This window comes from Aethalodelphis obliquidens, unplaced genomic scaffold (genome assembly GCF_003676395.1).
Source record: "Aethalodelphis obliquidens isolate GAN/ISIS:26980383/991018 unplaced genomic scaffold, ASM367639v1 scaffold53, whole genome shotgun sequence".
NCBI lineage: Eukaryota > Metazoa > Chordata > Mammalia > Artiodactyla > Delphinidae > Aethalodelphis > Aethalodelphis obliquidens.
In genome coordinates this window covers 6,751,349-6,773,457 of record NW_020837997.1, presented here as the reverse complement: position 1 = coordinate 6,773,457, position 22,109 = coordinate 6,751,349, and the positions used below count along the sequence as shown (strand labels likewise).

At 56.3% G+C, this 22,109-nt stretch overlaps 3 protein-coding genes across 7 annotated transcripts; 2 read left to right on the top strand and 1 right to left on the bottom strand.

The window, feature by feature from the left end:
- The first annotated feature begins 5 nt into the window (after positions 1-5).
- PLPPR2 (phospholipid phosphatase related 2) lies at positions 6-8,124 on the top strand. Of its 4 annotated transcripts, XM_027085079.1 has the most exons (10): positions 6-140; positions 1,428-1,602; positions 2,413-2,492; positions 3,021-3,209; positions 3,336-3,471; positions 4,294-4,565; positions 5,468-5,644; positions 6,183-6,305; positions 6,626-6,677; positions 6,804-8,124. In XM_027085079.1, exons 3-10 carry the CDS (start codon positions 2,427-2,429, stop codon positions 7,145-7,147), a joined length of 1,359 nt encoding a protein of 452 aa, XP_026940880.1. In that variant the 5' UTR covers positions 6-140; positions 1,428-1,602; positions 2,413-2,426; the 3' UTR covers positions 7,148-8,124. The 4 variants fall into 4 exon arrangements, with proteins under 4 accessions (XP_026940880.1, XP_026940882.1, XP_026940883.1 ...); XM_027085081.1 differs by lacking the exon at positions 6-140 and having other exon boundaries at positions 1,431-1,602; positions 3,096-3,209; XM_027085082.1 differs by lacking the exon at positions 6-140 and having other exon boundaries at positions 1,431-1,602; positions 6,183-6,289.
- Positions 8,125-12,517: 4,393 nt separating this feature from the next.
- Positions 12,518-15,194, top strand: SWSAP1 (SWIM-type zinc finger 7 associated protein 1). Of its 2 annotated transcripts, none has more exons than XM_027085095.1 (2): positions 12,518-13,857; positions 14,484-15,183. In XM_027085095.1, exons 1-2 carry the CDS (start codon positions 13,609-13,611, stop codon positions 14,982-14,984), a joined length of 750 nt encoding a protein of 249 aa, XP_026940896.1. In that variant the 5' UTR covers positions 12,518-13,608; the 3' UTR covers positions 14,985-15,183. The 2 variants fall into 2 exon arrangements, with proteins under 2 accessions (XP_026940896.1, XP_026940895.1); XM_027085094.1 differs by having other exon boundaries at positions 13,505-13,857; positions 14,481-15,194.
- Positions 15,195-15,473: 279 nt separating this feature from the next.
- EPOR (erythropoietin receptor) lies at positions 15,474-21,244 on the bottom strand. Its single transcript, XM_027085107.1, has 8 exons — positions 21,098-21,244; positions 20,109-20,244; positions 19,555-19,733; positions 19,321-19,478; positions 18,702-18,855; positions 18,531-18,618; positions 17,148-17,235; positions 15,474-17,054 (listed from the first exon to the last, which is right to left on the bottom strand). Exons 1-8 carry the CDS (start codon positions 21,210-21,212, stop codon positions 16,443-16,445), a joined length of 1,530 nt encoding a protein of 509 aa, XP_026940908.1. The 5' UTR covers positions 21,213-21,244; the 3' UTR covers positions 15,474-16,442.
- Between the last annotated feature and the right edge of the window lie 865 nt (positions 21,245-22,109).

Genomic DNA, 22,109 nt, shown 5'->3' with positions numbered 1-22,109 from the left:
GCGCGGCGCGGCGCGGCCCGGCCGGCCGACGGCGTCTCCATCTCTGCGTTCGGTCTCTGGCCGGCTGTCTGTCTGTCAGTCCCGCCGCGCCGGGGCCGTCTAGGTGGATCCGGGGCTCAGGCGGCGGCAGTCTAGACCCGGTGAGGGGGAGGGCCTTGGGGAGCCCCCTGTACCCCTTCTCGCCTGCTTCCGACCCTCGGTCTGTCTGGCCAGGGTTCGGTTCCTGTGGGTCGGGTCCCCTGCGGGTCCAGCGCGGGGAGGGGGAGGGGAGGCTGCGAGCTGAGGCTTGGGGACCGGGCTGGGGGAGGGGAAGATGGGGAGGCGACCCTGGTGAGGCTGACGGTGATTGTGTGGTTGTCGTTATGTGTCAGTGTGTGGCTGTATGAGAGATCGTGTGGCTTCAGGGGTGTCTGTGTGGTGTCTCTGTGACTGTGTCTCCTGTGGCTGTCATTTGCGGCTGTCGCCGTGGGTATCACTCGGATGGTGAGTGTGTGGTGGCTGTGTTGTCGGGGTCGCCTTTGAGTGGCTGTGTGACTGCTGTCACAGTGATTGTGTGGCTGGCTCGGTGTCTGTATGGTTGTGTGCATGTGACTGTCATTGTGTGGCTGCTGCTGTGTGTTCCTTCTGATGGTGGTGGTGGGGGGCCGTTATTGTGTTCCAGTGTGTGGCTGTGATCATGTGCCTTTCCTGTGTGGCTCTGTGTGCGGGTCTGTGCCGTGGTCCATGTCTGTGCCCTCGTGTGGCCATGTGGCTGCGGTTGTGGATGGCACAGGGCGCTCCTAGGACTGTCAGTGTGGATGAGAGACTGTTAATGTGTGTCATCCTGTGCCTTGTAATTGGGGGCGTGACGCTGTGACCAGTTCTGTGACCCCCCCACACACACTGTGTGTGGTGACTCTCTTTTTTTGATGTGGCTCTTAAGTGTGTTGGCAGCCTCGAGTCTGTCCCTGACGGTGGTGGAGTGAGGGCTGGGTGTGAGGCTGTGAGGTGTGTGAAGGACCTCCTGTTGTGTCCCAGTGACCGTGTGTGTGGGGACATTTGTTTGATCTGTGTGGGTGTCTGTGCCAGGCCGTGTGCACACTGTGCTGTGTGTGTGTGTGCAGCTATGTGTGTAGTGGGTGTGGGGCACCTGTCTGAATGAGCGAGCCTGTCTTGTTCACCACAAGACTGGCACCCAGCACAGGGCCTGGAACCCAGCAGGCCCTTGATGCTTGTTGGTGGGATGAATGAGTGCTGTGCGATGGTGTGTGTGTGTGTGTGTGTGTGTGTGTGTGTGGTGTTTGGGATGGAAGCTCTGGCTGACTTGTGTACTCTGGGGGTGCCGGTGTGTGTTTGTGTCTCTAAGAAGGTGAGGGGGCCATGGCCAAGTGGGCATCTTGGGCATCTGGGCTCTCTGGTGACCCTCACCCCCACATGTCACATTGCAGGGCAAGCCATGTGGATGGGGCACTGGACCCAGAGTGCCTACCCTTACCTGCCTGGGCCTCAGTTTCCAAATCTGTGCAATGGGGGTGACCATCCCTGCCCTGCTGGCCGCCAGGAGTGGCTGTGAGTCTGTGGGCGTGGCAGCGGCCTGCAGGAAGTCATAGGGCCCTTTCACAGGTGAGGTTAGGCTGGGAGAATGGGTCAAGCAGGTGTGACTGCGTTGGCCTCTCAGTGCTGGGGACTGAGGTTGGACTGTGGGGAGGGGAGAGCACATTGAGGGGGAGATAGCCCTCTCTTGATACAGGAAGGCAGACGGGCTGGGAGGAGGGGGAAGGAGGGAGAGAGGGAGAGGCAGCTGGGAGAGAAGGAGGGCCTGGCCATCAGCCCGAACCAGTCAGGCACAGCCCATGGGGACAGGAGAGGGAGGCCCCTGAGGGCCATGTGGGAAGTGGTATAGGGGGAGGGGCTTGGTGGGGGTGGGTGACAGGGAACATGGGGTCTCCTGTAAAGCATGTGGGGAAAGAGTATGGGGTCTCCTAAAAACTAGTGGGGGTGAGGACCCTTCTTTGTGAGGGAGGGGTCCACATTAGCTGGAGAAGTCTCTGCTAAAGGCCAAGGGCATGGGTCCCACATGCTAAGGAGGCCAGGCCCTCCTAAAAGGTATGGGGTCAGAATCTCCTGTGTAGGCTGTTGGGGGAGAAGACCACTATACAATCTGTGGGGACCCCAGCAGAGGCTGAGCTGAGCAGGTTGTGTCAGGGGAGGCTGGTGCCTCCAGTGGGCAGGGGCAGGGGCAGGGGCAGGGCAAGACCTGCATATGCAGAGGCGTGGCCAGAAGGCTCAGGGGGCGGAGCCAGGGCTCCTTGGCTGTAGTCCGAGGGGCCAGGGATGGGGGCCAGGTTGTGGCCAGAAGACTCCACAAGCAGGTGACCTGAACCTCCCCTTAGGCCCCACCCTGGCAGTGCCACTCCCTCCCCTTCTCCACAGGCCCGGCCTTCACCATGGCGGGAGGGAGACCTCAGCTGAAGAGGAGTTTCTCCATCATTCCCTGCTTTGTCTTTGTGGAGGTGAGGCACACAGTACCTCCCCTGCCCAGACCCTCAAGGGGGAGGAGGCACTTTCGGAAGTGGCAATCCGGGATTCAACCCAGCTCTGCCCATCATTACTGTGGGACTCTGGGCACCTCACTTACCCTCCCAAGCCTGTTTCCTCATCTGTCAAATGGGCATAATTACAGTCCCTCTCTCCTAGGACTGTTAGGAAAGTAAAATGGATTAATTCATGGAAGAGGTTTAGTATGATGCCCTGCCCACAATAAGAGTTACACCTGTGGTAACTCTAGTATTTCTATCAGTAGTATTTTTTCTTTCTCTGTTGGTTTGTTCCTCCACTACCCACTATCTCTCTCTCTCTGAGCTCTGGCCCTGTCCTCTCTCCCTCTTCCCAGTCCCATCTCCTCTCTCCTCTTCATCTCTCTCTCTATCTCTCCCCCTTGTCTCTGTCTCCATCTCTGTGTCTCCATCTCCGTGGCCCAGCTCAGGCCTGACCCTCTCTGTTCTTACTCTGTCTCTCTCCCCACCCTGGCTGGGCGGCAGTCGGTGCTGCTGGGCATCGTGGTCCTGCTTGCTTACCGCCTGGAGTTCACGGACACCTTCCCCGTGCACACCCAGGGCTTCTTCTGCTATGACAGTACCTATGCCAAGCCCTACCCAGGGCCTGAGGCTGCCAGCAGAGCACCCCCGGCCCTCATCTACGCCCTGGTCACCGCTGGGCCCACCCTCACGGTGAGACTGGGGGTAACCTGGCTCAGACTGTGGGAAGGGCCTTCCAGGAGGCAGGAGGGCCAGGTGGAGATGGGTGGAGGGCTGGGCTTGAAGGCCAGGAAGACCATGCCTTGGTCTTGCCCACAGATCCTGCTTGGGGAGCTGGCACGTGCCTTTTTCCCTGCACCACCGTCAGCCATCCCAGTCATTGGGGAGAGAACCATCGTGTCTGGGGCCTGCTGCCGCTTCAGCCCCCCGCTGCGGAGGCTGGTCCGCTTCCTGGGTGAGTGACTCGGTCAGGGGTCAGCCATGCAAAAGGGCTATGGGCCAGGCTCAGGTATAATAAGAATTCGAGGGGGGGAAGGCCTAGAATTGCTATGATGGTGACTTCATGGGAAAAGAGGGATGTGGGCTGAGGTCAGTCATGGTGGAGGTTCTAGAGACATGGGTGGGGCCTAAGCCAACCTTGATGACAACTATAAGAGGAGGGCCCCAAATTGCCACAAGGAGAGTCTCAGGCAGAAAAAGCACAGGACAGACACCAGGGGGCCCTGGGGGCAGGGAGATGAGAACGCTGGCTGCACTTTGAATATGGTCCCAGCCATAGTTGGTAGCCTTGGGGTAGGGCAGAGCTCATCCAAAATGGTGGTCCCTGTGGCAGAGGGCTGGAGATCCAGCCCTGGCTGAGTGGTGCTCCAGGAGAAAAGTGCTCAGCTCAGCAATAGCGAGTCCAGGGGCAGGTATAGGAGCCCCAGAAATGCCATCACGGTGGTCCTAGGAGGTCCCTGGCATGGGCCCAATCCTGATGTAGTGCTGTTGAGGGGTCCTAGTCCAGCTATAATGGATTCCAGAGGAGGGCCCACTCCTGGCATATTGGTAATCCCGGAGGGACAGAGGCCAGAGGCCCAGAATGCCATCATGGTGGTCCCAAAGGAAGAGGAACATGGCCCAGCTATTATGGGGTGTGGTGTTAGGGGGAGTCCCAGCTGTGCTTTAATGTCAGTCACAGGAACAAGGAGACAGGGGCCTATGTGAGCCATAAGGGGGCTCACAGGAGGACGGCTGCTGGGCCCTGGCATGAACCCCCTTTCCTATCCCATCCCAGGGGTCTACTCTTTCGGCCTCTTCACCACGACCATCTTCGCCAACGCAGGGCAGGTGGTGACCGGCAACCCGACGCCGCACTTCCTGTCCGTGTGCCGCCCCAACTATACGGCCCTGGGCTGCCCGCCACCCTCACCGGACCGGCCAGGGCCCAACCGTTTCGTCACTGACCAGGGTGCCTGTGCTGGCAGCCCCAGCCTTGTGGCCGCTGCGCGCCGCGCTTTCCCCTGCAAGGACGCTGCCCTTTGCGCCTACGCCGTCGCCTACACAGCGGTGAGCCCCGAAACGGGGGCACGGCAGTAAGGGGGCGGCCAGCGGGCAGGAGACCGTCTGGGCTGGAGCCTCCAATCCCTCCCCGAGTGAGGCCACGCATCACTGTGACACCATCCCTAGGGCGGAGGCTCCCACTCCTCCCCTTGGACCCTGGCCACGCCCCCTTGGACCCTGGCCACGCCTCCTGACCCACTAAGGCCACACCCAAAGGAGGCTATTGGCTCAGCACCCTGAAGCCTGGCCAAGTCTCCGCCGTGCTACAGGTCCTGGAGGTGACTCGGTAATGGGCTTTCAACTCCATCCCCTGGAGCCCTTGCCCTCCAGTTTGTCCTCGCCCTTTATTGGCCTGGCCACGCTCCTGACTCGACTTCACTGGAACTTCCTGACTCTGTCCCCTGTCTTTCCCTGGTCGCACCCTCTGTTGCTTTGACTCCTTTTTCTGGCATTGGGGACTGTGCTTCTAACCCTGTCAGTGGTCCCCAGGGGTTTGGGGACTCCACCTCCTGGAGCTCCTGGACCTGTCACTTGAGCCCTGACTCCACCCTCTGACTTTGTGGCCACACCCTAAGCCAGCAAGCAGTCATGGTGGAGGTTCCTTCCCCATCCCACCTGGACCTGGGGCCCAGGTCCCCCAGAGACCTGGGCCCCAGACCCTATCCACTGCTCTTTGGTGCTCAGGCCACACACACCCCCATCCCTGCAAAGGCCCACTGGGGGTCCATGACTCCATCCCCTGAACTCCTGTCCCCCGGGCTCTGTTCCCTGGAGCCCCTGGCTGGTGCCTCCAGTCCCATTGCGGCTTCTCAGGATTCTGGCCACACCCCCTATCCCTGAATGTAGTGTCCGCTTGGGTTTGGGAACTGCTGCTGCCATGTGTCCTCTGACCCATCCGGCTCCTGCAGATGTACGTGACGCTCGTGTTCCGCGTGAAGGGCTCCCGCCTGGTCAAACCCTCACTCTGCCTGGCCCTGCTGTGCCCCGCCTTCCTGGTGGGCGTGGTCCGCGTGGCTGAGTACCGCAACCACTGGTCTGACGTGCTGGCCGGCTTCCTGACAGGGGCGGCGATCGCCACGTTTCTGGTGAGCCCCCTTGCCATCCATCCCTGACTCAAGAGGCAGGACTGCATGATGGTGAAGGGTGTGGACTCTGTACCTTGGGCAAGTCCCTTAACCTTACCTAGCTTGGACGTTCTCATCTGTGAACTGGGATAACGGGACTGGGACCAAGGTAAGGCGAGTGAGGCCCTCGTTTTGAGCACAAAATTTAAGGAGGAGCCAAAACACTCAGTAAACAAGATAAATAATATTGTAGTGAAACATTTTTAAAAATCAAAATTAATGCAAAAACCCATAATGTCCAAAATACCAAAGGTTTAAATAAGGACAGGATCAGATCCTCTTACACAACTCGGCCTTACCTGCCTCCCCGTGTGGAATAAGTCATAATAGTACCTATCTCTTAGTAAAGTGGAAAGAGCAGTGTTTGGCACATAGTAAGCACCATAAAAGTGTTAGCTGTTTTTGAAATCCTGGGCCTCAGTATCCTTATCTGAAAAATGGGGATGGTAATTTACTTTATTGGCCTCAGGCCTCAGCGTGCCCCCTCCCTCTGTCACAGGTCACCTGTGTCGTGCACAACTTCCAGAGCCGGCCACCCTCTGGCCGAAGGCTCTCCCCTTGGGAGGACCTGGGCCAAACCCCCACCATGGACAGCCGCCTCGAAAAGTTAAGTGTGGCCCAGGTAAGGGGGGCCGGGGGCTGCTCCCGGCTGGAGAGGGTGGTGGGTGGAGGAGGACAAAGGAGGCAGGAAGTCAGGCAGGCAGTGGGGGTCTCAGGGCCATGGAGAGGTAGAGGGATCACTCCCCTCTGTGGACCTAGGTCCTGGGGGGACCGTCCCACAGGATGCAAGGGCGGGCCACCCCCTCCCTCCCAAGGGAACATGGTTAATCCTGAAAACTTGTTGTCTTTTCCATTGGGCTCTCTGCCCGATGAGCCCCTTGTGGCTCTGGCCAGTGGGGCCCAGGGGGCCGCTAGCCCCTTCCCTCTGCCTCTTTGTCTCAGGAACCCGAGGCCTGCAGGCCGCATTCGACACCGGCACGGCTCACCCCATCCAGTGAGTGTCGAGGGAGTGGGAGGATAAACGGGGGGACTTCCAGATGGCGATCACTGCCACAGAGGTCTCACCTGTGCTCTCATGACCCCTCCCAAGCTTTCTAACCCCCTGACTTCTGATCCCTAGAGCCGCAGAACTGCGCCCACCGTGGCCACCTGATCCCCAGCTGCGTGTCCTCCAGGGCTCCAGCCATGTGTTCATCACCCCGTGTGCCCCGCCCTCGATTGAGGTCTGAGCCAACACCCTTGCCTCTGCCCCTGCCCCTACCCGCACAAACCCCCAGCCAGGGCCCCTCGCCCTCCTCCCCTGGGCCTGGGGGGCCGGGTGGGGGTGGTGGCCGTGGCCGGAAGCTGCTGCTGCCCACACCCCTGCTGCGGGACCTGTACACCCTTAGTGGACTCTATCCCTCCCCCTTCCACCGGGACAACTTCAGCCCTTACCTGTTTGCCAGCCGTGACCACCTGCTGTGAGGCCCAACACATACCCAGAATCTGCCCAGTCCCCATTTCTTCCCTGCCACGCGTGTGTGTGCGTGTGCTGTGTGAGTGCCAAAGCCCTTGTCCCCAAACCAGCCAGGCCCAGACATCAGAGCATGGCTGGAAGGACATCTAGGGGACCCCCTGCCTCTCTTGCCCTCTGGGACATCTAAGTGGGCATAATTGGGAGATGGGTCCTTGCCTCCTAGGATTGCCCTTTTAAGGGCCAAAGCCTGACTCCACTGGCCATTGCCTAGCCAATGGGAGCCCCCCAGTTCTCAGAATTCTGGCCAAAAGGAGTTTACTCCAGCCAATAAGAGCCTCCCCATCATTTCTTAGAATCCTCAGGCAAGAGGGCAACTCTAGCCAGTGTTCAGCGTCTGAACAATGAATAGGAGTCCTTGGTTCTCAGAATTTCTAGGGTGGGTGGGTATGATTCCAGTCAATGGGGGACCGCCCATGTCTAAGCATGTGCAAAGTAGAGGAGGGAGATGGGGTCATCTTTTGTCATCGGGTCCTCTCTCCTCAGAATCAGAGAGTCCAACTGGAGGGTGGGGGGCAGGCTCCCCCGTGGCAGGGTCCTTGGGGTACCCCTTCCTCTCTCAGCCCCTCCCTCATATGCAGTCTCTCACCCAGTCCCTCCTAACTCCCAACTTATGCAGGGCTTGCCCCACTTCAGAGGTTTTGAGGTTCAGGGTGCTGCATCCTTCCTTGCCTGTGCCCAGGTCACCCCAAACTCTTCTGTTATTTATTAGGGCTGTGGGGAAGGAGTTTTTTTTTTCTTAGAACCACCCCCCCGTTCTTCACACTGCCCCCCATGCCTCAGCCTCGTACAGATGTGCCGTCATAGGGGCACAGGTGGAGCAAAGACGGCTCCCCGCCCCAAGCAGCCAAAGGCAGTGGGCAGGGGAGACACTGCCCCCTTTTCCTGCCCCCTCCTCATCTTTAATAAAGACCTGTTTGTAACAGAAGTTTGGCCACCTGCCTTCCTCCCCCAGGTGGCAGGGTGTGGAGGACTTTAATTTTGGGTCTAGGTGTGAGTGTATTGTCACGGGACGATTGTGGAGAGGCAGCATGGGGCTGTGGGGTCCGTGACTTGGCTTTAAATCCTGGCTCAGCATTTCCTGGCTGTGTGGCCTCAGGAAAGTTAATTAACCTCTCTGTGCCCTTGTTTCTTCATGTCAAATTCGAACAGCCCTACAAGCCGCATGTAAGGCACACAAACACACGGTGAGGGGCCTCATAATGACTGCCTTCCCCAGGCAGCTGGCCTGTTTCTGACCACGGCCAGGGTGCAGAGGGCACAGGGAATCGGGTGAGGGGACCCTAAGGGTTCTAATAGAAGGGGATGCTGGAGGCTGTAGGAACCTCCAAGCTGAATCCCTGACTACATGTATTTGAGCAGGGGTTCTGATTATGAGGTTCTGCTGAGAACCAATCCCTGAGGACCCAGCAGAGACCAGGGAAGGTAGGAGGGACACGGAGCCACAGACCACCTCCCCCCCGACACACGCTGTGGCTCATAGGGACTTCAGACAGGCCATTCAGGGTACGGAGTCATCCAGAAACCAGGAAAGGGGAGTCTGCTTTCCTTTCTTTCTCGTTTATTCATCCATCCATCCATTTATTCATTCAGCGAACACTATGGAGCACCCCCCCACACCAGAGTGTCAGGTGCTGTTTAGTTAGGCACAGGGGCTGCAGCAGTGAGCAGAACAGACACAAAATCCTGCCCTCATGGAGCTCACTTCCTAACACCTGAGAGACAATAAACAAGATAAATAAGCTATACACAAAACCACAATTCCAAATTTCAAGAAGGTCCGGAAACCAAAATTTGTTTCTCATTTGTGGCAAAACCTGACCTGAACTGACATAGGTTATTATAGCTTTTCTTTATTTAACTTTATGAGACTATTCTTACGTCTTGCTGCAGATAAAGTGTTCGACTTAGAATGTTATCCCAGGTCCAACTAGGAGTGTTATTCAGTGCATAGTATTTGCACCGTAGTACCTTTTGAAAATCTGAAAAATTCTGAATTCTAAACTGTAGGATCAAGGATTTAGGTCAGGGATTGAGATCGCTGATATGTTAGAATGATAAGTGACAGAGAAAACTCAAGCTAGAGAAGACAATGGGACAACTCTGGGATGGGGACACAGCTTGCAATTTAAAGAGGGTGGTCAGGGAAGTTCTTTCTGAGGAGTTGGCACTGGAGATGAGGTGTGAAGGAGGGAGGGAAGGGAGCCATGCAAGTATCCACAGTGTGGAGCAAGGGGAGCGTTCCAGGCAGAGGGAACAGCAAGAATGAGGGCCCTGAAGTGGCAACGTGCCGGCTGTGTTTGGGGAACAGTGAGGACACCTGTGCGGTTGGAGCTGAGCAGGCGACAGGGAGACGGAGGGGGAGGAGGTGGTGGGGTGGATTGAGGGCTGCAGGGAATGAGTTGGACGCCTGAGAGGGCTGCAGGCAGAGGAGGAACAGAATCATGGAGCCCCCTGCTTCACCGCCCAGAGCTTCTATTTCCAGGGCTTGCACCCCTGAGGCCCGTGGTCCCTCCAGACGCACAGCTCCCTCCATGCGGGCAGGAAAGAAGCAAAACTTCAGCACAATGGACAGCGCCCTACCGCAACCCGGTTGGCACTGTCCGTGGTCCTGATGTTAAGCGGAGGCCAAGAAAGGGTAAAGGCGGGGCTGCCAGACACAAAGAAGTGTCTGGGACCGCTAGAGAGGTTGGAGACAGCAGCCCTGGCCTTGCACACACCCCCATCCCAGGGTGGATAATTTTAGGTAGAAAGTTCAGACTAAGGGACTTCCCTGGTGGTCCAGTGGGTAAGACTCCATGCTCCCAATGCAGGGAGGTCGGGTTCGATCCCTGGTCGGGGAATTAGATCCTGCATGCATGCCGCAACTAAGAAGTCCACATGCCACAACTAAAGATCCCACATGCCACAACGAAGATCCCGCGTGCTGCAACTAAGACCCAGTACAGCCAAAATAAATAAATAAATAAACATTTTTTTAAAAAAGAAAGAAAATCCAGACTAAGATCTGCTTGCTTATTCAAAAGGCTTCTTGAGGGCTTCCCCGGTGGTCCAGTGGTTAAGACTCCGTGCTTCCACTGCAGGGGGCGCGGGTTCAAGCCCTGGTCCGGGAAGATCCCACATGCCGCAGAGCAACTAAACCCGTGTGCCACAACTACTGAGCCTGCGCTCTAGAGCCCGCGAGCCACTACTGAGCCCGTGTGCCACACTACTGAAGCCCGTGCACCTAGAGCCCATGCTCTGCAACAAGAGAAGCCACCACAATGAGAAGCCTGCGAAATGCAACGAAGAGTAGTCCCCGCTCGCCGCAACTAGAGAAAGCCCATGTGCAGCAACGAAGACCCAATGCAGCCAAAAATAAATAAAATAAATAAATTTATTTTTAAAAATCCTCTAATTAAAAAAAAAAAAGCCTTCTCAACATGCCCCAGTAAGTCTCACAGTCTCTCAAGCTCAACTCGATCAAAACTGAGCTCCGGGCTTCCCTGGTGGCTCACTGGTTAAGAATCCACCTGCCAGTGCAGGCGACATGTGTTCAAGCCCTGGTCCAGGAAGATTCCACATGCCGCGGAGTAACTAAGCCCGTTCACCACAACTACGGAGCCTGTACTCTAGAGCCCACGCACTGCAACTACTGACCCCACGTGCCTAGAGCCCATGCTCCACTACGAGAAGCCACTGCAGTGAGAACCCTACTCACTGCAACAAAGAGTGGCCGCTGCTCGCCTAAGCTAGAGAAAGCCCGCCCACAGCAAAGAAGATCCAATGCAGCCAAAAATAAATAAATAAATTTATTTAAAAAACTGAGCTCTGACTTATAATGTAAGTTAGACCATGACCCTCTTGTGCTCAAACCCTCTGTTGGCTCTTCATGGCACTCTATGTAAAAACCAAAGTTCTCCCAGTGACCCCAGGCCTTTGCACTTGAAGGTGCCTCCACCTGGAATGCTCTTCCCCTACATAGCTACACAGTTCCCTCTCTCAACTCCTTCAAGCCTTTCCTCAAGTATTACCTTCTCAGGGAGGCCTGCCCCTACCACCCTATTCAAAATTGCAAAAACCAAACAAACAATTGACCCTTCCCTTCCCTGTGCAAACTTTCTTTTCTTTTTTTGCACACACTTATCATCTGCCCATAGACTATTTAAACTCTTCATTATCTCTTCCCTCGCTAGGATGTCAGTTCCACCAGGACAGAGATTTTGTTGTCTGTTCACCGCTGAACACCTGTGCCTCCTAGGTCAGGGCCGGGCACAAAGTAGGTGCTCAAGAAGTGTTTGCCAAATGAATGAACTAATCACTTGAGGATGCTGATAAACCAGGGAGGAACACAGACTGACCCTGAGCTCTCCACCTCCCTGTTCCCTCACCCTGCGGTCCTGCCTCCTCCAGGGAGCCCCTCTAAGGTAAGAGTCCTTCTGTCAGGACATGAAGGTGGGATCCTAAGAAGGGAGGGAAAGAAGTACCGTGTGCATAAGAGATACACCTAATGTCTGCATCTCTGACTATATACTCACTCAGCTACATTTAGGAGCACCTACTCTGCGCCAGGTACTGTTCTAGGAGCTGGGGACCCAGTAGTGAAAGAAAGAGGGACCCTTCCCTGGTGGAGCTGACATACTAGTGGGGAGAGAGGCAATAAAATAAATACATAAGATTGGAAGTGATAAGTTATTTGAAGAGAAATACAGATGAATAAGCAATTAAAGAGTGAAGGGTGTGTGACTTTACACAAGTGGTCAGGGAAAGCCTAAGTAGGTGATATTTGAGCAGAGATCTGAATGGAATGAAAACAACTAGGGATAGATATCTGGGAGCTGAGTGCTCTAGGCAATGGAACAGCAAGTGCAAAGGACTTGAAATGGGGCTGTGTTGGGCATACTCCCATGTATATAACTGTGTGGAACTGTGTGATTCGGGTGTCACTACTGGGTGCTTGTGTATTTAGAGTGTTGCAAAGTAAGGCGAACCATGGGGCTGAGGTTGTGCATTTGACAGGGGAATGTAACAGCATGCCTCGTGTGTGTGTGTGTGTGTGTGTGTGTGGTGACAATGGTATGGTTATATCAGAGTGTGTTTTTGTATGCGTGCAAGGGAAAGGGTGTGGGGGCATGAATGTGGGAAAGAGTGTGTATGGGATGCGTTGTGTCAGGATAGGACATGGCTGTGAGCATGTGAGTGATGGGGATTCTGGAAGTGAATATATATGCAGAGATGCCGTGTGTGTGTGTGTGTGTGTGTGTGTGTGTGTGTGTGTGTCTATGTATTTGTAGAGGGATGTGGGGGTACGCGGCTTTGTGAGTGGGTGTATTGGGGGATGTTGTGGAGCTGTGTTCTGGCCCCAGAGGGAGAGAGAAAGCCCTGGAAATCTCAGTTCGGCCCTGCCCCTGGGTCTCCTGGCAACAGCACCACTTTGAAGTTACCAGGAGACAGAGTTGCCAGGGCAACAAGGGCGTGAGTGGCAGCTCTGGGGAGAAGTCTGGGTGAAGAGACCCAACCAGTGATCACTTGATTATTCACCTTGTTCCTCCTTCTCTCCCAGTTTCTCATCAGTTCTACCTTCCTTTCTTCATTCATTCCTTTAACGAAACTGTATTGAGAATCTGCAATGCCCTAGGCACTGACCGGGCACTGGAGATACCGAAGTGAACGTGACAAACAAGGTCGTGCTGTGGCTCTCCCTCAGTCTCCCAGCCCCTTCATCTTTGCCTCTTCTCTCCTGGCCCATTTTTTATTCTATGGTCCTGCCTCCCATTGTACCCCAAGCAGGACTCCAGAAGCCCCCAGGCCAACGAGGAGGCCAGCTGAGACTCTTCTTCTTATAGACCCTCAAAGACAGCTGCTTTGCTGTCTGACGGATGTTTTGCAGACGAATGTCCTCAAGCCTGCAGCCCCCGCCCCCATTTGTGCAAGTACTCAGGTACAGAGAGAGACACAAGCACATAGCTCCTCCATCTCTCCCCTTCTTCATTGTCACTGGGTAACATCAGCAGAAACACACACATACGCATCACAGTATTCCTCTGAGATACCATGTGCTCCATTTTACAGGTGAGCAAACTGAGGCTAGGAGACTTTAAGTAATGTGTCAGTGATTAGGGCCTACTCCCTCCAACTCTCAACCCTTGTATTGTCTGATTAGCTTATTAGCTCAGAATAATAGTATTCATGCTGCTTCCGCCAGCGGACTCACCCAGGGAAGGGCCTTATCTCCCTCAAAGGCCTCCATTCCTTCCTCAGACTAGGTTATTTGCCCCTTCACCGGGGGAGGAGCTAGGAAACGTCGATCTAGCTTTGATGAACAGATCACTGGACCAATGGAGAAGCTAAGTGCACTGTAACCAATGCGACCCCGTCCTGGGCGGGATCAAGGACAGGAACGGGCCGCCGATTGGACAGAGGTACGCTGCGAATGGCGGAGACGCTGAGGCGGGTGCTAAACTCGGGCGGCGCGGCTGGCCCCGGGGAGGAGGACACAGCTGAGGCCGAACCGCCTTTGCTGCTGCTCGGCGGTCACGGCTCTGGAAAGACAGCGCTGCTATTCGCGGCGGCCCTGGAGGCGGCAGGGGAAGGCCGAGGCCCTGTCCTCTTCCTGACTCGGAGGCCTCTGCAAAGCCTGCCTCGCCGGATTGGAGCTGCGCTCGAACCCTTGCGGTTACAGGTGGGGCGGAGCGGGACCAGAGGTGAACCAGCCAGTAGCGAGGCGGATGGACGATTGAGTGACAGGCAGAGACAGGCCAATGGCGGAGACGAAGGGAGGGCAAGCCGGAGCAGGCATTATGGGACGGAGTCTGGAACGAGTTGGGGGTGGGACTATGCGAAGCTTTGTTAAGATTGAGTGAGAAACCATCCAATGAGGGGGCGGAATTAGCAAAGGGTGGCGCCCAAAGACGGGAGTCCGGGGCGAGTAGGGGGCGGGGCTAAACATGGTCGGGTCTGGAAAGAGTTTCTGGGTCGCTGGAGTCAATGCTGGGGTCGGACGTTATGGGCAGGTTTTCCGTGGAAAGATTGCCCTAGAGATTTGACAAAACGATATACCTTGTTCTTAACTAATACCGGGAAGTGATGAGTGCAGAATTAGAAAAACAAAAAATAAAACGGGGTGGGCGGGCGTGGCGAACAGAAGAATATTCGACCACTCTGAGCTAGCTGCTTCACTCTGGAACCAGCGGTCTGGGGAGTGAGAACCACGTCCAGGAAAGTATGCAAGGAAGCAGGGATGCTATAGCTGAGAGCCTGGCTTCCTGTGATGAATCTGGCCGTTTCCTTTTTTCCTCTCTCTAGAAGATCCGCTTCCAGTACCCACCCTCAACCCGTGAGCTCCTCCGGCTCCTGTGCTCTGTCCATGAGACGCGGGGGCCAGCCCCTTCCCTCCTGCTGCTCGATGGCCTGGAGGAGTACCTAACGGAAGACCCCGGGTCCCAGGAAGCCGCCTACCTGGCCGCCCTGCTTCTGGACACAGCTGCCCACTTCAGCCACCGGGTTGGGTCTGGCCGGGGCTGTGGGCTCATTGTGGCCCTCCAGACCCAGGAGGAGGGAGACAGTGCGACTGCCCTGCAGTTGGCACTGCTTCAGAGGTATTTCCCTGCCCAGTGCTGGCTGCAGCCCGATGCACCAGGCCCAGGACAGCACTGCCTCCGAGCCTGCCTGGAGCCAGGTGGGCTGGGTGCCAGGGCAGAGTGGCGGGTGACTTTCCGACAAGATGGAGAGATGACAGTCACCCCGTGGCCCACGCAGGCTGGTGACACCAGCTTGCACAAGGGTTCAAGCTCTGGAGGCCAACCTTGAGGTTTGGAGTGTGACAACCTCTCTATGCTTCAGTTTCCATGGCTGGAATACCTACCTCAGGGACAGATGCAAATTCAGAGACCTAAAGATTATAAAGTGCTTTTTCTCTCATAAATATAGCATTATCCTGTACATATTGTCAACATATTGTTTAACTTTGCTGTTTTGAACTTTGTAAAGAGTTTCATGATAAATGTAATCTGGGACTTCCTTCTTCTCCCGCTCAACATTGTTACTAAGATTCGGCCGTGGGACTTCCCTGGCAGTCCAGTGGTTAAAACTCCATGCTTCCAGTGCATGGGACACGGGTTTGATCCCTGGTCTGGGAACTAAGATCCCACATGCCATGCAGCGCAGCCAAAATACAGAAAACATTCAGCCACATTTTTTCATTCATTCCTTTTTCCATACTTTGTATAATTCCTTGGGTGACTATACCCCAATTTACTCATCAGATTGACTTATTTACTGCTATTAACACTCTTGTACACATATCCTGGTTCATGTGTGTGAGGGTTTTTAGGGTACATACCTAGAAGTGGCATTGCTGGAGTAGAAGATATGCATACGTTCAGCTTTCCTAGGTTATGTCAAACTATTTAAAAGTGGTTAACCCAGAACTCCCATTGAGCCACTTGATGACATTTGGTGTCATCAGAGTGCTGTCTTAGGACAGGGCCTGATTCAGAATAAAGCCCTAGGAATGAATGTCATTGGTATTATTATTAGTGGCAGAGACTAGCTAGCAGCTCATTAAACAGCTTTTCTCTCTTGGGTGCACAGCTAAACTACATTTCCCAGCTGTCCATGGTTCTCGCTAGGGTCACATGACCATTTCTGACCGGTAGAATTTGTGAAGAAGAGATGGCGCCCACCTCTAGGCTAGGTCCCTAAAGGCCACAGAATCTTCTGCTGTCTCTCTCGTGTTGGCTGGCAGGATGCAGAGGAACCATCTAAAGACCCCAGGGTAGCCCTGGGGGATATTAAAGTTACAGTCTGGGCTTCTGACTCATCCCAGGGATAGCTGCCCACCTGTTTGAATTGAGAAATGAGAGAGAAAATATTTAATGTGTTCAGCCACTCAGTTTCAGGGCAGCTTTGTTAGGGCAGCTAGCATAACATACTAACTGATTCATTTTACTATTATTATTCAGATTGCCAGGTCAGAATTTCAGACTGAACTCAAGGCCTTTTCCTGCTTCTCCTATGGCCTGGGCCCAGGGAAAAGATGGGGCTTAGAGGTATTTATAGAAGCCGTGACAGAAAACTTATCTATATTTATATATCTACACAAAAGACTGTACATTTAAAAATACTGCAAGGTTGTGACTTTCTGACCAGGATGAATTGAGCAGAAAGCCAAGGTCAGCAGGCCTCACTGACCCTGCCGGATAAATCTTGGGCCTGGAGTAGCACTTGAGGTCATTCTGGGTCCCCGTGCATCTGAGGGCTGGAGTCCTAGGAGCAGGCCACGTAGCTCGGGGGTGAAGGCTCGGGGGCTGGGATGAGGCTGTTCTCATAAGGGTTGGAGTAGGGGCCATTGGATGAGCCCCGCTGGGCTTCCTGGGAACCCCCAGAGCTGTAGTCAGTTGAGATGCCAGAGTCAGACACCACGAGGTAGAGGTACTTTAGGTGGGGTGGGGTAGGGGGCAACTCAGGGGGAAGTGCCCTCGGGCGCAAGAGCTGGGAGCTGGGATCCAGGATGGTGTACTCAAAGCTGGCAGCCGAGGCCCCCTCTGGCACAGGCTTCAGGGCCAAAGTGCATGAGCAGGAGAATGCTTCCGAGGCTTCATCCATGGCTGCTATGTCCAAATCGCCACCAGGCTGTGGGAGGTCCTCGCTGGGTGGGCTCCGGGGCAGCAAGCACTTGTCCAGCACCAGGTAGCTGTCTTGGGCATGCTCGCTGCCCACCGGCTCCAACAGGGGCCCCTCATCATCTGCCCCTGGCTCCACTGCCTGTGTCACCCCCCAGCAGCGCTCAGAGAGGACCTCCAGGGGGGCAGGTGGGTCCTCTGTGAAGGGGGTGCAGGGGCTCCACCACAGACAGCCATCAGTTTGGTACAGCCACAGCTGGGGAGACAGCAGCAGCCTGCTCAGAGACCGGGGATTCGGCCACAGGAGCAGGGAAACCCCAGGCCCTGAGGGGACAACCAGGCCACCTACCTGGAAGTTACCCTTGTGGGTGGTGAAGAGGCCCTCAAACTCGCTCTCGGGGCTTGGGATGCCAGGCCATATCTTCTGCTTCAGAGTCCTAGTGAAGCCAAAAGAAACGAATACCTGGGCATGTGTCAGTGACCAGTCACCAGCACCCCCTCAGCACCAGTCACAGGGCAAAGGTACTCCTAGCCCCTTGTGATCGTGATGAAGGCATAGGAGTGTGTGGGGCTGAGGAACAGGGGCTCGGCCAAAGCATCTGCCAGGCTCTACAGAAGGGCAACTGGAACAAAGTTTTGAAGGATGCATAGGAGTTCAATATGCTCCGTCTAAAACCCACCCAGTCTTGTCTGAAGGTCCATTGTTACTTCCCTTCCTCACTCCTTTCCATAGTTCCTCAATGCATTCAGAATAAAGTCCCGATTCCTCCCCACAGCCCTGCAGAAGACCCTGCATGGTCTGACCTCTGGCACCTCCTTCATCTCATCATCCACCACTTACCCCCTTACACACTCTTCTCTAACCATACAGCTCTTCTTGCAGCTGCTTCAATGTTCCAAGCTCATTCCCACCACAGGGCCTTTGCACTTGCTGGTTTTTCTCCCTGCTTTTCATGCGGCTGCCTCCTACCAGACTTCAGGTTTCTGCTCTGATGTCACCTCCCAGAGGCCTTCCCTGACTATCTTGTCATGGCCCCACCCCCATTAATTTCTGTGATATCACTCATCACGATTTATAATCAAATGTATGTTGATTCCCTTATTTGTTGTGTGACTCAGCTATGAGATCCACAAGGTCAGTGATGCGTCTGGTTTGTTCTACACTTTCTCCCCAGTGCCTAGCACACAGTTGGCATTCTGTATGTATTTTCCAACCAAGTAAATGAACAGGGCCTTGAAAGACAACGAGGAGATTGCTTGGCAGACATGGCAAGAAGGACGTTCCTGGCAGAAGGAACAGTATGTGCCAAGCCTTGGGGGTGTGAAAACACATGGTTTGTACTTGGAATTACAAAAACCTCAGGATGGCTGGTCATATCGTAAAGCATCTAAGGAGCTTGACAACAGGGGTGGGAGGCACTTGGGGTTAAATCGTTTCAGTAAGCCCATCTGGTTGATTTTACAGAAGCTGATGAAATTGGGGAAAAGTACAAAGGAATCCAACAAGGGGCAGCCACTGAGGTAGGAGGAAAACCAGGTGAAAGTATGCCCAAGAGCAGAGAATTTTAAGTAAGAGTCTGCGTCTGACCTGGCTTGCATCCCAGTCCTGCCACTGACTCCTCATTGTGTGACCCTGGGCAAGTGCCTGCCCCTCTTTGAGCCTAGGTTCCCACAGGGAAAGGAGAACGTTGGTGGGGAGGAATCTGAGTCAGGTGCCGAGTGGGGCGCTCACCGGCGGTGGGAGAGCAGGGTTAGCACGGCCAGCAGCAGCAGAATGAGCACGAGGACGAGGGAGAGCGTCAGGATGAGGGGGTCCAAGTCTGGGGAGCAGGGAGGAGGTCAGGGCGGTGAGCTTGCCCCATGCTCCGCCCAGCCCCTTCTACACCCCTGCCTGGGGCCTCACCACTAGCCGTCAGCAGCGACACAGGCTCGGACCAGGCGCTCCAGAAGCCACCGAAGCTCGGCTCGGCCATACGCGCGCGTACCTTGAAGGTGTAGCGCGTTCCGCCCCGCAGGTTGCTCAGCACGCACTCAGTGCGGCCGTCGAGGATCTCCACCTGGAGGCGGGGCCCAGGTGAGAGGTATCGCCAATAGGGGCGGTGCGGGCAAAGGAGGGCATGTGAGGGTGGGCCCTGAGGGACCGAGCCAATCAGAGAAAGGAAGAACTGAGCCCAAGCATGGGGAGGCGGGCAATGAAAGCAGGAGGCGGGGCCCAGGAAGGGTCGGGGCCAATCAAGATGGGGCCCCAGGTAGAAAAGGGCGGGCTCGGGCTATTTAACTGCGGGGCCAGAGCACAGAGGGGGCGGGCCCTGAAGAAGTCTAGGGTTTGGGACAAGGGTTTAGTGGGATTGAGTCCAGGTTGGCTGGGGAAAGGGGACATTGGGAAAGGGGACAAGTCGGTGGACGTGGAGCTGTCTTGGGCGGGAGGTGGAGGGGCGGGGCCGTGGTGACCGTCTGGGTGGGACCTAGAGGGCCTGTCGACTCTGGAGCCCTTGGGGCTAGGCCGTAGGAGCGAGCCTCACCCTCTGCGCGCCACCAGCGGCGTTCTCTGCCGAGATGTTCATCTCATAGCGAATGAGGCTTGCCATGGGTGCCCCAGGCGGTGGGAGCCAGCGCAATACCACATGGCCGCCCTCGTCTGCCCGCCGCGCCAGCAGCCCAGCGGGAGGGTCTAGGAGCACTGTGGAGAGGGGTTGCTCAGGTGGGCGGAGACTGGGACTTCCTCCCGACCACTCTCCCGTTCCCAGCGCTCTTACCCACTTCGTTGATGTGGATGATACGGCGGTAGCGTGAAGAGCCCGAGGAGGCCGCAGTGACGCGCAGCTCTAGGGGCACGAAGCTCGACGTGTCGGCTGTAGGCAGCGAGCACCAGAAACGCACCAAGCCGCGGGTGGTGGGCGCCTGATGCAGGCGGCACGGCTTCCACGGCTCACCCCTGTTCGCCCAGGAACCAGCGAAGGTAGGGAGCAAGTTGGGAGGCATTGCCGGGACCGAGGGTGTGTTCTGGACACTACCACCAGGGAGCGTCCCAGCCCCGACGTACGCGACGCCTTAGTCCTGCTTTGGAGCGGTGTTGTCCCAGCCCTGAAGTTTGCGGTCGCACTCCAGCAGTGATCACGGGAGTGTTCCAGCCCCGACCACTAGGCAGCGTGTCGGCCCTGACCCCGTGGGCTTCCCAGTAGTGACTACCAGCGGAGGTGCCATCCGGCCCCTGGCACCAGAAGTCCCAAGGTGCGAGCTCCGGGGAGCGCTGCTCGGCCCGCCCGCCCCCTCCACCTGTGGGGCGCTCCACTTGCCCCGTCGGACTCACTCGAGCTGGTAGGAGAAGCTGTAGTTGTCCGGGCCGATCCCGGCGCTTGCCGCTTCCTCCCAGAAACACACCAAATCCTCCAACCTCTCGGTGAAGCACAGAAACTCTTCAGGCTCGCGGGCTGTCAGCAGGGCCGCTGGGGATGGGCGCCAGGGGAGGGGGTCAGGAGACCCGAGCCCCGTCCTCGGGCCACAGCATCCTCCCCTCCCTCCTGCCGCCTGTGCGGACCGATAAGAAAAATGCCCCGCCCCTCTGTCTACCCCAGCGGGGCCCTTCGAGGGGTCTGCAGAAGTGCTGCCCCCCGAACTCCCATGCGTAGGTTGAATGTCTTATTGTCTCCCCACACACGCCCGCCCACCCCGCGACCGGCTGAGCTGAGCGCAGCATTCAAGGCCTCCGCCTCCCGCTGCCGGCCCCGCCCCAGCCCAGGACGTGCGTGAGGGTGAGTGTGTGTGTGCAGGAGGCGGGGTCCCCTATCAGCCCCGGCAGGCTCCCGGCTGCCCGATAGCGCCAACCGTGCCCCCCGCCCCCGCTCCCTCAACCCCGCGGACCCAGGGATATGGCGCCCGCATGCAAACAGTGTTTACAGACGCCTGCGGCCCGGCCCCTCTGACTCGGACCCTGGTTTTAGCCTCCCTCCCCCACTGGAGGGTCGGCTAGGTCCCCTCCCCTTGGGGACCCTAGACTACAGGGCCTAGAACCAGCACCACCCCCGCCCCATTTAGTGTTTAGCATGTGTCAGACTCCTTGAGAAGATAAAACAGGACTCTTACGCCCCTCTCTAGCTTCTCCCGCAGACGCAGTCTGGGGATACAGACCCGCAGTATGCCGTATCAGGTCCCAGTCTAGGGTTCAGACACCAGCTGGGGCTCCAGGACACAGACGGGTTCAGAACCTGGCATAGCCCCCAGGACCCAGGCTGGAAGTTCAGGCCCCAGCATTGCCCTCCAGGACCTAGTGCGGGGGTCCACACTCAGCTCCACCCTTACCTTTCCTTTCAAACTTGGGATCCGGTGGGTTGGGTGGGGGAGCCCAGGTTGCCCCAGCGAGTAGGAGACAGAGGAAGCCAACTCCAGGCCAGAGGGGTGCCCCGAGATGATACATGATGCAGCCCCTGCCACGGGAGGCCCAGGGCTCCTGCCCCCCCCCTTCCTCCGCCCCAGGCACAGTCCACAGCTGGGTCAGCAGCTGCCTCCGCCGGACACAGCTGACCAGGCCTTCCCGGCCAGGCGCCTCCAAGTGGCAGCTCCCCCGAGGGGGCGGGACCAGCAGGCAGCCTGGGCTGAGATAAGAGGAAGGCAGCCGCCCTGCTAGGGCCTGGCTAGAGAGGGCAGAGGCCCTCCAGGGCCTGGGGGCCCCTTGGGGGATGGGGTGGGGGGCTGGCGGGAGCAGCTCTGGTTTCTGCGTAGGACCCACTTTCTTGCTGTGTGACCCTGAACAGGTGACTTACCTTATCTGAACTTCAGCCTTTTCATCTGTAAAATCCGACTTGGCACATAGCAAACATTCCAAAAATGTAAGCTACTGATATGATCATGCTAATCAACATCCCTTCCCAGTCTGGGTAGGAAAATAATCATCGTAATAGTGAGTAGCGGTTGAGTGTTTGCACAGCGTTGGGCAGTGCTGCCGGGCAGTATGTGCGAAAGAGCCTGCATTTGTAAGATTACATATATTCTGGAGTGTGAGGTTTCATGTGTGATTTTTTTGCTTTTTGTTTTCTGCTTACATTTCAATACTATTGGGATTTTATTTTACAAGGAGTGTGCAGTTCTTTTAATAATCTGGAAAGTATAGAACAAACTATAAAAGCTTTTCACCTGGGCTGAGCTTTAACTGGGGTAAACACCCTCCCCACAGAGGTACATGCCTGCGGAAGGCGGAGGGGGTGGTGCTGATACCTACCTCATTGCGGCAGCCTGCCCCAGATTAGCCAGAGAGCTCCCTGGTGGCGCAGTGGTTAAGAATCCGCCTGCCAGTGCAGGAAACACAGGTTCGAGC

Coding starts and splice junctions, on each gene's coding strand:
- PLPPR2 (XM_027085079.1), top strand. CDS start 2,427: ATGGCGGGAGGGAGACCTCAGCTGAAGAGGAGTTTCTCCATCATTCCC. Junction 3,210..3,335: donor CCGCTGGGCCCACCCTCACG/GTGAGACTGGGG, acceptor TCTTGCCCACAG/ATCCTGCTTGGGGAGCTGGC. Junction 3,472..4,293: donor GAGGCTGGTCCGCTTCCTGG/GTGAGTGACTCG, acceptor ATCCCATCCCAG/GGGTCTACTCTTTCGGCCTC.
- SWSAP1 (XM_027085094.1), top strand. CDS start 13,609: ATGGCGGAGACGCTGAGGCGGGTGCTAAACTCGGGCGGCGCGGCTGGC. Junction 13,858..14,480: donor TCGAACCCTTGCGGTTACAG/GTGGGGCGGAGC, acceptor TCCTCTCTCTAG/AAGATCCGCTTCCAGTACCC.
- EPOR (XM_027085107.1), bottom strand. CDS start 21,212: ATGTATCATCTCGGGGCACCCCTCTGGCCTGGAGTTGGCTTCCTCTGT. Junction 20,245..21,097: donor TCCCAAGTTTGAAAGGAAAG/GTAAGGGTGGAG, acceptor GCCCATCCCCAG/CGGCCCTGCTGACAGCCCGC. Junction 19,479..19,554: donor CATCCACATCAACGAAGTGG/GTAAGAGCGCTG, acceptor CCCTCTCCACAG/TGCTCCTAGACCCTCCCGCT.